The sequence below is a fragment of the Chanodichthys erythropterus genome, chromosome 11 (genome assembly GCF_024489055.1).
Source record: "Chanodichthys erythropterus isolate Z2021 chromosome 11, ASM2448905v1, whole genome shotgun sequence".
NCBI lineage: Eukaryota > Metazoa > Chordata > Actinopteri > Cypriniformes > Xenocyprididae > Chanodichthys > Chanodichthys erythropterus.
Genome location: NC_090231.1, coordinates 10,419,389 through 10,433,887, shown reverse-complemented (window position 1 = coordinate 10,433,887; position 14,499 = coordinate 10,419,389). Strand labels below are relative to the sequence as shown.

The 14,499-nt window shown below is 37.0% G+C and overlaps 1 protein-coding gene across 1 annotated transcript in view; it reads right to left on the bottom strand.

Annotated features, from left to right (window-relative positions):
- ppp2r5b (protein phosphatase 2, regulatory subunit B', beta) overlaps positions 1-12,729 on the bottom strand; it is a 29,545-nt gene extending 16,816 nt beyond the window's left edge. Inside the window, exons 1-2 of the mRNA XM_067400404.1 lie at positions 12,407-12,729; positions 2,039-2,235 (exon numbers count right to left, since the gene is read on the bottom strand). Of these exons, the coding sequence (XP_067256505.1) occupies positions 2,039-2,235; positions 12,407-12,602 (393 nt within the window). The 5' untranslated portion in view covers positions 12,603-12,729. The remainder of the gene's footprint in view (positions 1-2,038; positions 2,236-12,406) is intronic.
- Positions 12,730-14,499: the final 1,770 nt, after the last annotated feature.

The window sequence follows — 14,499 nt, the reverse complement described above, 5'->3', positions numbered from 1 at the left end:
CAGGGCTGGACTGGGACAAAAAAATGGCCCTGGCATTTTTGCTCAGACCGGCCCACCACAATCGGTCGGACACCACCCACCAGAGTATTACAATTATTTGGTAGAGTTATTAAAAGTACACTTAGTAAGAGTAGGATTTCTAGATGGACAATGTGCTCCATGATATAAAAGCTAACCCTTAGAACGTGGATGTAGAATACTGATAATTCTATAAAGAATAAAAAAAAAAAAAACATTTCAATGAAACAAACAGCAGAAAATCTATAATTTACAATTACAAATATACTATGCTTTAAAGAGCACAAACCCCTGTTTAAGTGTCAAACATTTACCTCTCATTGTTTAGATACTCCCCATTAAAAACAATGAAAAAGAAAACTATACTACCAAATTACTCACAAAAAATGTCCTAATAAAATGATATTCATGCTATTCACTTGCCATAAACAACCAAGTGTTCATACCAGAGTAATAGGGTACAAGAGCTACAAAACATAACTTTTATAGCCGAAAAGTGAGATCTAGTAGACCATCATCACGACTAACAGCTATAAATAGGCACCTATAGTCTCGTTGTGAAATAAACACATCATCAGTAATATTACATTATAATAATAACCTGAATTTTTTTTTTTTTTTTTTTTTGAAAAATCAAATTGCATAATTTCAGGTTTTTCTGAAGGGCCGTTACTGCATAAGTGAACTCTGATAGCTACAAGGGCACTGCTAACTACAAAAAACAGTGCAAAATAACTTTTGCTGTGCTATTTGACTTTAGCTGACTGAGTGACCAGTGCAGTAGGTGACAATCTGACTTTATAATAACGACGACGATTATGTTGTCTTATAATAATCATTAATTTAAGCATCATTGTCGCCGTCGTCGCATCGTGAGTCCCTCGCTGTTAATCATGTAACTACCCTGCTTACCGCTTCTATTATACTCTCCTGCTTACTCTGTCCCTCATTGGCTTCACTGTCAGACACCTGCTGCTCCTTTGCCTTACAGGTCTCCTCCATGTTCTTCTATGTTCACCTGTTTTTGCACGTCAGGTACTGTAAGTTTGGAAACTGAAGCTACAGTAACCACACTAAACATGCCAGTAATTTTTGCACGTTGAGGCATCAACCTCTATATTTTTTTATTTTTTTGCCCGCAACTTCTCCGCACCCCCCTTGCACTTGCACTTTTGTTTCTCCATCCTCCTAATCCACAGATGTTCTGGCGAAACAGAGGGGACGGGGTGGAGTCTAAGAGATGTGATTGGGCCAGCCCAGAGTCAGTATGGAAAATGAACCAATGGGCCGCTGTCCCTGCTTTATGGGCCGGTCGTTGGCCAATTTTATGTTTATTAAAAAAAATCATATCATATAGCGGCCCCGCCCTCAAGTGTGTCGGCCCACCGGGCATTTGCCCGGTATGCCAGATTACCAGTCCAGGCCTGGTTACCATTGATTTTCATTGTATGGAACATTGTATGAGACATTTAAAAAAAAAAAATACAGGTTTTTGATAAAGTCTCACTGCTATTTGCTTTACGCAATTGCACAATGTTGTGCCATTTCCGTAGACAGAATGCAAGTAAAAGGAATTTCATTTTAAAAAGATATTTGTGTACATTTTCCATTGATCAGAGCAACAGTATTTCACTGTTACTTGATTTGCATAATTCCTCTAGTAAACAAAGGGCTAAAACAAAGGCAGCAGGCAGCATATTTAAATAAACAGCACTATCAGATGCCATAAATTAATTTTTAGCGAATTCCCCGCCTTTGTCTTTGACATCAAAACATGAAAGGACTAGTTAACAAAAATCAATTGCTCCCCAATTAAGGTGTTTCTGTATTTCAACTTCATACTGTAGAAAACTAGCTAAACACAAAGAAACGTAAATGCTTTTGAGTCTTTAAGTGCACTTTAGTGCATTGGAGATCTTGTGCATCCCTCAAAATGATTTATCTCCCTCTGCCTCTTCTGCTCTTTTATCAAATCCCATCCTACTCCATCACTTTTTGTCTCTTTTGCAATTCATCTCACCATCTTAATAGCCTCTGGGTAAAGGGGTTCGATGAGGACTCCGCGACTGGTGGCCACGCTCTCCACGAGCTCGTTCAGCGCAGCACGTTTGATCTCTTTCCCCTTCAGGTCGGCGACACAGTCCAGAAAGTCAAAAAGCACGCAACACTGTTGCAGCTTCTTACAGAACAAGTCATGAAGTTCTGCCACTGGAGCATCTGAGGGACAGGAAGAAGAGGAGATGTAATCAAATATACAGATACTCAAAAATATACTGCACATTTACTATTTTTTTCCTAGTCTAGCTTCCCAATAAGCCTGGCATTGTACACTATGAACATGATTAATTTTTTTAATTCCCTTTGGACAAAGGCGTCTGCTAAATGCATTAATGTAAATGTAATGTTTTTTTGTTGTTGTTTGTTTGTTTGTTTAAAAAAAACAGAAAGCATCTTCAAGCACATAAATATGATAAATGACTATAACTGTAATTTTTTTGTAATGCTACATTCTTAGAAAACAGGTCCAGTGGGGCTCTACACAGAACCCTAGAGTTCTTTACTCAATTTTAAACAACCTTTTATGCCAAAAATCCTAAATGGTTGCATAATACTTTCAACTTTAACAGGTTATTTCAGTTTTTTCTAGCGATAAAGTATTATTATGAGCTGTTTAATCCATAAAATGAAAAAAAAAAAAATATTAAAACCAAATTCATAAAATGATCCCAGGATGGGAACCCCAAATTGTTCTATATATTAAGTGCCTAAAAGAATCTTTTAAGGTTCTATATAGAACCTTTTCTTCTAAGAGTATAAAGTGAACCTTTTTGGGAACCTTTCTGTAAACAGTTCTTAAAAGAACCATTTAATTTTCTTGCAAAAACACATTTTGATAATCTTCAGAACCTTTCCCCTCTAATAAGAATCTTTATTGCAATGGAAAGGTTCCATGGATACTAAAGATTCTTCATGGAACCCACAATGCCAGTAAAGGACCATTATTTCTATGCTCCCCAGCAGCACAATTACATTAAGATTGTTGGAGTTACACGGACCCTTGGGTCTATCGGGTATATTAATGCAGATTTCTTGAAGTGGATGGACGGGATGCTAATGAGAAATGAGTGGAGGCGTCTGGTGCTAACAGGATTAGCGGGTGCTATCTTTAACCCTGCGCTGCCTCGGCCCTCTGTGGACGTAGCGCCTCGAGACACGATAACCATGACAATCCACTCCATTCATCCAAAAACTCAACACAACTACATGCCTTTTTTGTTCCTGTACCTCGGCATGTGAATCGCTCTCTCTGTCTCTCAATCTATCTTTTTCTTTAGCCTCAGCCTGCTACTTTGCACAATTACTCTCCATTAAAAATGAATTAGTCTTAAAGTTCACAGTCTGCCAAAGGTAGAGTCAAACAAGTGGGTAGGAGTGCAGTAGGTAAGGTCAAAGGAGACAGATAGAACAAGAAGTAAACAAAGTGCAAATAAAGATTGCTGAAGAGAATGTGATGCAAAGAGGCTGGTATGTGTTTGTTTGTAGATGGGGGAAGGACAGAGTGCAAAAGAGCATGACACAGCCACAGCAGTCTGAACAGAAAAACTAAATTGTCTAGGGAAAAGTGTGAGAGAGAAAGAAGGTGGAGACATGTGGAACTGGAGATGTACAGCGCATTAGAGGAAGAGCGAAGCTGAGAACTGAGAGAAGGAAACTATAATTATTAATGTGAAGAAATAGCAACAATTTTAAGTCTGAAGTTGAATGATATCACTCCGGTTAGACCAGTCGGTGCTCTATTAAACATGCTGTAGTGTTGAACATGCAAAGCTGCTAAATATAGAGTGGCCAATAAGCAACAGTGCGACAGAGAGAGAGAGAGAGAGAGAGAGAGATGCGTGCTAGGCAAAGAAAACAGTGCAGAGAGAGCAGGAGAGATGATGTCATCCCTCTACCCTGTTCCTCTCATGATCTCCTTTTACCCCTCCTCTCCATCCCTCTCTCACTCTCATTCTCTTTGTGGATCTCTTTCAGTGGTAGTGTGATTTTAATGAGTAAAGTCCTTCTGTTTAAAAAGTTATTATTGTGTTAGGGTGGCTGTTGAGTGCCTGTACTTTTGAGCCACCACAACTCATAAAAAAGATTTAAAAGCGAAAAACAGGAGTTTTGAAATGCCACGTCTCACATGAGATTTATTTTGAGGACGTGGAATGATGTTCAAATAATATTTTAACTTGTTTCATGGACATCATGATGTTAATCTGATCATTTAACTGCAAAACCAGCACAAAATACAACCTTTAGTGACAGGTACAGTTCTGATAATGAGATATGTGATAATCACAATGATAGGAATACCAGTGTGGGGTTGTGTGTGTGTGTGTGTGTGTGTGTGTGTGTGTGTGTGTGTGTGTGTGTGTGTGTGTGTGTGTGTGTGTGTGTGTGTGTGTGTGTGTGTGTGTGTGTGTGTGTTTACAGTATACTATAATTCAGCAAGGATGCATTAAATTGAGCAAAGTGGCAGTAAAGACTTGCTACATTGCTACAAAAATCTGTTTAAAATAAATGCTTTTCTTTTGAAGTTTTATTCATCAAAGAATCCTGACTATATATATATATATATATATATATATATATATATATATATATATATATATATATATATATATATATATATATAGTTTCAACAACAAAAAATATATATATTAAGCAACAATTTTAAACATTGATGATAATAATAATAATAATAAATGTTTCTTTAGAACCAAATTAGCATACAGAAATGATTTCTGAAGGATCATGTGACTGAATGATGCTGAAAATACCATCACATGAATAAATTACATTTTAAAACATATTACAAATAGAAAATAGAAAACAGTTATTTTGAATGTTAATAATACTTAAAGGATTAGTTCACCCAAAAATGACAGTTCTGTCATTAATCACTCACCCTCGTGTCGTTCTACACCCGTAAGACGTTCATTCATAATCCGATGGCTCAGTGAGGCCCCAGAAAGCTACTTAAGACGCATTTAAAACAGTTCATGCGACTACAATGGTTCACCTTTAATGTTATGAAGCGACGAGAATACTTTTGTGTGACAAAAAACCTAAATAACGACTTTATTTTACAATATCTATTGATGGGCGATTTCAAAACACTGCTTCATGAAGCTTCAAAGCTTTACGAGTGTTTCGAATCAGTGGTTCGGTGCGTATATCAAACTGCTAAAGTCATGTGATTTCAGTGAACGAGGCTTTGTTACATCACAAACGTTTCGAAATTTCAATGGTTCACCACTGGGGGGCGTGACTTTGGCAGTTTGATTCATGCTCCGAACCACTGCTTCGAAACAAAAGATTTGCAAAGTTTCGAAGCTTCATGAAGCGGTGTTTTGAAATCGCCCATCACTAGATATTGTTAAATAAAGTCGTTATTTTGTTTTTTTGCCGCACAAAAAGTATTCTCGTCACTTCATAACATTAAGGTTGAACCACTGTAGTCACATGAACTGTTTTAAATACGTCTTTAGTAGCTTTCTGGGCATTGAAAGTGTAAATTATCTTGCTGGCAATGCAGGCCTCACTGAGCCATCGGATTTTATGAAAAATATCTTAATTTGTGTTCTGAAGATGAACGAAGGTGTTACAGGTGTAGAACAACATGAGGGTGAGTAATTAAGGACAGAATTTTCATTTTTGGGTGAACTAACCCTTTAAATAATTCACATTATTACTATTATACTATATTATTAATACAAAAACTATTCTTTTTGATCAAATAAATAAAGCCTTATTGAGCATAAAACAAAAAAAATACTGACCCCAAACTTTTGAATATATATATATATATATATATATATATATATACACACACACACTCAAATAAAATTAACTGTTGGATTTACTTAAAAAAGAAGTGTCAAGTGGTTCCACGCAACTATATTGAGTATTTTGTACAAATAACAATTTAGTTGTATGAACAAAAGAAATTCAAGTAAAGCTGACAAAATTTCTTTGAGTAAATACAAATCATTTGAATGTCACTGTTACATAATATTTATATGTGCAGTTTACTTAATAATGTTTATTACGTAAGGTGAACACAATTATTGACTTAATTTACCTTATTAAATGAACTATTTTCTCTACAAAATGCACTCAAAAAAACAACTCATTGAACAAACTCAAATTGAATTGAGAGCAGGAATTCCATTCTATAAACATGCAGCTTAAACACGGGCGACACTTTTCTGCATAATGGTAACTACAAAATTCAAAAACATTATAGAAACTTCTCTAAATGTCCAACATAACTGAACATTAAACACTAACATAAACTAACAACATCTTTCCCTTTACTGAAAAACACATAAAATAACAATTTAATCAGTTAAATTACATTCATGTAGTTACATGAGTTTTTTTAAGTAATGTGAACAAGGGTGGTTTGAGTGAAACCAACAACAGTGAAATTTTTTTTTAGGTATATATATATATATATATATATATATATATATATATATATATATATATATATATATATATATATATATATATATGTGTGTGTGTACTTGTTTATTTTACATTGTGGGGACCAAATGGATTAGGGGTAGTGTAGGGGGATAGAATGTACAGTTTGTACAGTATGAAATGCATTACGCCTATGGAAAGTCCCCACAATTCGCAGAAACACAACGTGTGTGAGTGAGTGAGTGAGTGCATGTGTGTGTATTTTTCCCTTTTCCACATTTAGTGCTCAACACTCTCCCTCGGTACACTGTTCCTGCACTTACAGCCTCACATGCTTATCCATTTCACTTTCTCTAATGCTCTTTTTCTCTTCCCTGTCTCGATAATCACTCACTCCCTCTTTTATTCTCTCCCTCTTCCTCTCTTGCCCTCTTTATTGATCGGAGGAGGCCAGAGAGGGAGCAGGCCTTCTGTGTACTGTAACCTTACACCAGCCCTGACCAGCTGGACCCTGCACGAAGAAGCAGGCGGATATATACCCACCACTATGTTCTTTAACATAGACATACTTTTTTACCCTGAAATAATGATTCACAACCTCAAAATAATGGTACAGTAATCTTCACACTCTGAGGTGATTGCTAATAGATTTATCATAGCTAACCCAACAAGTGCAAATATTTCTGTTCTCTTATGAAATTGATGCGATTTGACTGTGTAGACGAGTCACAATGCGAATGAGGCTGAGAGCTCTGAGCTGCCCATTGTCCGTGTGGAAGACACTTTGCCTCCAGCAGTGACAGCTATTTACAGAGGCACACGCTCGCAAACTCACGAGGACTAGTAGTGAAGTCACTCAAGAGACTTATGTGGAAACAACAACCCAAATTAACTTGAAGAGCAGAATTTGAAGGTTTACAAATGAGAATAAGCACCACCAATGGCTTTTTTCAGTAACTAATAACATAAACTAGCAAACCTGGGCCATATTTTTGGCTGGTCAACCAATTAAATATTCAGGTCATGTTTTGGACTGATAGAGCATCTCAGCTGTTTTCTTTACTTGCTCTCTATTTTACACAAGCACAGACAGGGACTCACAGGTAAATTCACAGACCACACAAACACTCACAGGTTCTATATCAGGTGGTGTCTGTCATGCTCCACTAAGCTAATCTTGTGTTTAAAGAGCATTATATATGTCACATCTAAATATCCTGTAGCATTAATGGAGCTTACATATGTAGCAGGTACATGTTAAAACAAAAACATTTTTTTAGCACACTGATAGTAGACGTTTGCCAATCCATAATTGCCATAAGCTTTATGAGGTATAATCTAACACAAGCACCCAGAATACCACAAAGATTCACCAGAACTGTGCATTTTATCCAGTTATGGTTTAAGAAATAAAACCAGAGGGCTGAAGTAAGAGTAGACTAGACTTAGTAAGAGTAAATTAGACAGACATCGATTAACCGAGGAGATGTGTTTCAGTGACATGTGAATGACTAAAAGCAGGTCAGTTGGATGGTTAAGCAGGACAGAAGCTCAGTCTGGAACCCCTGTGACACACCAACTGGCAGCAAAACCTCAGCTGGAGAGTCTCATTAAAACTGGTACCAGTAAATCCTACTTCACTGGAAATGTACCTCAGATGATTCCTGTATTAGACTAAGTGAATCATATCCTGCTGAAGTGTGAATCATGAAGTTGTGTAAGAACTTGGAACACCTTTGAAACTGAGTGCCATCTATGAAATACTGTGGGATAACACTGTATTATTTGTGAATATTCATTGCTACTCAACAATGCATCTACTTTTATAGGGTTAGTTCATCCAAAAATGAAAATAATGTAATTTATTACTCACCCTCATGTCGTTCGCACCTGTAAGACCTCATTTATCTTCGGAACACAAATTAAGATATTTATGATGAAATCCGATGGCTCAGTAAGGCCTCTATTGCCAGCAAGTTAATCTACACTTTCAGTGCCCAGAAAGCTACTAAAAACATATTTAAAACAGTTCATGTGACTACAGTGGTTCAACCTTAATGTTATGAAGCGACGAGAATACTTTTTTAAATAAATAAAAAAATAACGACTTTATTCAACAATATGTAGTGATGGGCGATCTTTTAACACTGCTTCGAATCTTTTGTTGCGAATCAGTGATTCGGATCACGCATCAAACTGCTGAAATCACGCTCCAAAACACTGATTCAAAACAAAAGATTGGACGCAGTGTTCTGAGATCGCCCGTCACTAAATATTGTTGAAAAGTCATTATTTTGTTTTTTTGGCGCACAAAAAGTATTCTCATCGCTTTATAATATTAAGGTTGAACCACTGTAGTCACATGAACGGTTTTAAATATGTTTTAGTACCTTCACTGACTTGCTGTCAATGGAGGCCTCATTGAGCCATCGGATTTCATCAAAAATAGCTTAATTTCTGTTCCGAAGATGAACGAAAGTTCTTACGGGTGTGGAGCGGCATGAGGGTAAGTAATAAATGACAGAATTTTCATTTTTGGGTGAACTAACCCTTTATGCATCTCAAACTGCTTATTTAAAGGTGCTCTAGAATCAAAAATTGAATTTACCTTGGCATAGTTGAATAACAAGAGTTCAGTACATGGAAATGATATACATTGAGTTTCAAACTCCATTGTTTCCTCCTTCTTCTGTAAGTCTCATCTCGTTTAAAAGACCTCCGGAAAACAGGCGAATCTCAACATAACATCGACAGTTACGTAACAGTCGGGATCATTAATATGTGCGCCCCCAATATTTGCATATGCCAGCTCATGTTCAAGGCATTAGACAAGGGCAGCCAGTATTAACGTCTGGATCTGTGCACAGCTGAATCATCAGACTAGGTAAGCAAGCAATAACAATAGCGAAAAATGGCAGATGGAGTGATAATAACTGACATGATCCATGATAACATGATATTTTTAGTGATATTTGTAAATTCTGTCATTAATTACTCACCCTCATGCCGTTCCACACCCGTAAGACCTTCATTCATCTTCGGAACACAAATTAAGATATTTTAGTTGAAATCCGATAGCTCTGTGAGGCCTCCATAGGGAGCAATGACACTTCCTCTCTCAAGATCCATAAAGGTACTAAAAACATATTTAAATCAGTTCATGTGAGTACAGTGGTTCAATATTAACATTATAAAGCAACGAGAATATTTTTGGTGCGGCAAAAAAACAAAATAAAGACATTTAGTGATGGCCGATTTCAAAACACTGCTTCAGGAAGATTCAGAGCACAAATGAATCAGTAGGTCGAATCATGATTCAGATCGTGTGTCCAACTGTCAACGGCTGAAATCACATGACTTTGGCACTCCGAACAGCAGATTCGACACACTGATTCATTTGTGCTCCGAATCTTCCTGAAGCAGTGTTTTGAAATCGGCCATCACTAAATAAGTCGTTATTTGGGTTCCAAAAATATTCTCATCACTTTATAATATTAATATTGAACCACTGTACTCACATGAACTGATTTAAATATGTTTTGAGTACATTTAGAGAGGAAGTGTCATTGCTCAATACGCAGGCCTCATGGAGCCATTGGATTTCAACTAAAATATCTTAATTTGTTTTCCGACGATTAACAAAGGTTTTACGGGTGTGGAACTGCATGAGGGTGAATAATAAATTACAGAAATTTCATTTTTGGGTGAACTAACCCTTTAATGATGCCTCAAAATAGGCAGTTAAAAAAATTAATAAAAAAAAATCTATGGGGTATTTTGAGCTGAAACTTCACAGACACATTCAGACTTATATTAAATCTTGTGAAAGAACATTCTAGGGCACCTTTAAGACTTAGTCTATATAAAATAGATGTTGGTTGTCAGAAAACTATTTCACTCATATACTTCTATAAAATTAATGGATTACTTCAAATTACCCCCCACTAATAAGATCAGGACAGTGGATTCCCAGCCACTTAGAGTTTCTCCCTCATTTCAAGTGGATGACAGAAATGAGCCCATGGAAAGAAACTATCAGGGTCTTCACACTGAAGATGCTTTTAACCACAAAGAACTTAGCACTAACTATGACAATGCAACTGGAAACATGGCATTCAAAAACAGATTTTTGCTGCTAGTTAAATTGAGTTTAATGCAACACAATTCCTACTTGATTACATTGCATTCAATCTACTTAAAGGCATAGTTCACCCAAAAATGAAAATTCTGCCATCATTTACTCACCCTCAAGTTGTCCCAAACCTGTATGAATTTCTTTCTTCTGCTGAACACAAATAAAGACAATTTTAAGAATATGGGTAACCAAACAGTTGATGGTATGGAAAAAAAATACTACGGAAGTCAATGGTGTCCATCAAGTGTTCAAAATATCTTCTTTTATGTTCAGCAGAAGAAAGAAATATTCATACAGGTTTGGAACAACTTGAGGGTGAGTAAATGATGACAGAATTTTCATTTTTGGGTGAACTATGCCTTTAATTTGTAAAACAGAAGCTTACTTATTGCATTTGTGTTGGACTTAATTAATCATTTTCGTTAGGATTAATTAAAACTGCACAAGAGATTTCCGTTTCCCAGCAAGCTTTGCATGGGACTACGATTAACTAAAAATGTTATTTTATGTGTTTTTGAAGCAGATACTATGGTTTATGTTGTACTTAATGATTACTATATGCAAATCCCACTGCAATGATCATTTTGTTCTTTCCTGCAATTCCCGTCGACTGCCATGGTAGCTAGTACTGCAATAGATTCATTTGAGTTACTTTGACACATCTAATCTTATTTGGTGTTACTTAAATAAGGGGTTAGTTCACCCAAAAATTTAATTTCTGTCATTAATCACTCACCCTCATGTTATTCCAAACCCACAAGACTGTTAATCTTCGGAACACAAATTAAGATATTTATATTTTTTATCTCCCATAGAAAGCAATGAAAATACCACATTCAAGGTCCAGAGAAGTAGTAAACACATTATTAAAATAGTTGACGTGACTGCAGTGGTTCAGCCTTAATGTTATGAAGCGAAAAGAATACTTTTTGTGCGCAAAAACAAAACAAAAATAATAATTTTATTCAACAGTTTTTGTCGACACAGTGAACGCAGTGCAGATCTTCCGTGTTTACGTCCGAACGCTGACTCTGTATTGGCCGGCTCCTACATCAGCATCACACGCATGCGTCATGGTGCTCACGTGAACAGCGTCGACCAATACTGAGCCAGCGTTCGGATGTAAACACTGCACTGCGTCGACAGCATTGGAGACAAACATTGTTGAATAAAATTCTTATTTTTGTAGGCAAAAAGTATTCTTTTCGCTTCATAACATTAAGGTTGAACCACTGTAGTCACGTCGACTTTTTTAACAATGTCTTTACTATTTCTCTGGACCTTGAATGTGGTAATTTCATTGCTTTCTATGGGAGATAAAAAAACCTATCAGATTTCATCAAAAATATCTTAATTTTTGTTCCAAAGATGAACGAAGGTCTTGCGGGTTTGTAACAAAATGAGGGTGAATAAATAATGACATAAATTTCCCTTTAACTTTCTGCAACACAAGATATTCAGGTTGCATTGAATTTAATGTTACAACCCCTCATTTCCAGTATATATCAGAAGTTCAGTCAGAAAATGTGTGCATCTTTTAAATTATGTACCCTTGAATGACAGAAGCATTAAAGTGAATTTTGCTGAGCCTAGCTGTGCTCCTCAGAAGATTTAGTTACAGTTGGAGTCCTTATGGTGGTACCATGACATTTCTCAATGATGCCCAAGAAGACAATGAATTCACCAAAATGGCTGTATTTAGTATTAGAAGATGAATTATTATTCTCATTACTTGCTAAATAACAAGTCATTAAAAACAAACCAGATAAAGCAACCTACCTTTAAGTAAGGGCAGCGGCGTGAGCTCCACCTGGGAGCTCTGATAGCGGAACTGTGAGGAGCTGTGGGACCGTCGCTGCCGGGCACGGCGCATCGAGCGGCGGGGGAAGCCGTCTACCTTTTCCGCGCTCGGTACAGAGAAGCCCGTAGTCGGCGATGATGGGCTCGACGGAGGTAGCTTCGTGGGGGTCTCCATCGCTGCAAAGGTGGTTCTCGACAGAAGATTGTTCGAGGAAGGAAGCCAGTGGCGAGAATAGGCACCCAAAGCGCCTTGTTATTGAGTCAGAAATATTTTTTCTCGGATTGAAGGGATCCAAGCAGGGATCTACTACAGACAGAAGTTATCTAACCTGGTCAAAATTGTAGACAGAGTAACGTAAAATCTATCGGTGTTCAATTTTGACGCGTCTCTCGCTCGTGTTACATTAACCCCCCCAAAAAATACGAGATTAGACACGGAAATAAGCACAAGGGTGAATGTAATTGTCTATATCTTCATGAGTTGCGAACATATGTTTCTACAATAAAGACATCTCTGCCGTACTGTCGTCATTAGAAAGTCATCGGCCTAAATTTGGTCTTTATTTAAATATTTATAGGCTAGAGGCATAAAGCGGCACTGTATTAAAACTCGGATGTAATAATGATTCTATCCAGTGATAATGGCCCAATCAATCCATGTTGAAAAACAAATGGGCGATTAAAATCCCGTCATTTATCTCCTCCACACAGGTACAAATGCAACACTTACTAATTAAATGTTATCGTCATATTACCAGTCACCAGTTCTGCACCTTAAGTCCTTTTCAGAGCCTTCCAGTGTCCTGCTATTAAATCCGTAATTGCACAGTCGGTTCGGTTCGGTCAGATCCACACAGGGCGGGGATGAACTGCTTCAAACGTGCCTACATGTGTAAAGCATCACGGCGGCCGCTGCAGCACTGATACCCCCTTCTACCTCCTTCCCTCAAATACAAGGAGGTTCAATTACTTCTATATCACAAGGACGTTGACAGTCTCGCTGATTTTGCCCGTCTCCCTTCCTCTCTTCTGTTTTTCCTCCGTTTCTTTATTTCCCAGCAGCAGTCGGTGTCGGTCGTTGTCTTCAGGTGGTGCAAGTAGATGTAGATGCTACACACACTGCAGATGACGCTCACGCGCTCTTATTTATTTATTTACTCATCTTAAATTTGCGCGACCCGCTTCTAGACGTCGCGATGTTATGGCTATACCGTTTGCTCTATTCACCGTTTAAGCGAGCATATATGTGCTATTTGTTTTTATTTCATCCGTATCTTTATCAGACAGCTGTTTTCTACCTCAGCCCCTTCCCTTCTCCTCCCTCTCTTTCCCTCCCTCACTGGCTGACACAGTCTCTGTTAGCCGCGGTGTTTTGGGACTGTCAGGTTGGCCATTGTTCTTGCTTCATTCGTTCATTATTCCGCGCGTTCTCTGATTTTTGTTCAATCCGTCGCTGAGTATTCTCCGAACACGAGTTTTGTCATACCAGTCGACCGACGACGTGTCGCTGACCTACCTAAAAGACCACTAAATGTGATGCTGAATGCTATGGGCGTTTCGGCCATCGAGAGACCATCCCCTGCTGTACCACAGAGAAAGATTGATTTGCCTCGTTTTACAGAAATGTTCAGGATTCATAAACTGACTTATTTTCAAGTGTATAAAAGAGTTAATGATGAATAAGAAAATAAAAAGAACATAAATAATTGTTTTAAAAATCAAGTCCTTAAAATACATTTTCTAATACATTTATGATTTAATGAATCTAACATGTAGATGTTTAACCATCAATAATACACAAAACTTTTTTTATTTTTTGTAAATATCATGAATTTTTGAGTCACTCATATCATATGACCTGAAAAGAAGATTCCTCCTAACAGAAATATCAAAATATCTGGGGGTTTTTCTGTGTGAAAATTATATATATATATATATATATATATATATATATATATATATATAGAGAGAGAGAGAGAGAGAGAGAGAGAGAGGCATATATATATATATATATATATATATATATATATATATATATATATTAGGGCTGTCAAAATAATGTGGAAATAATA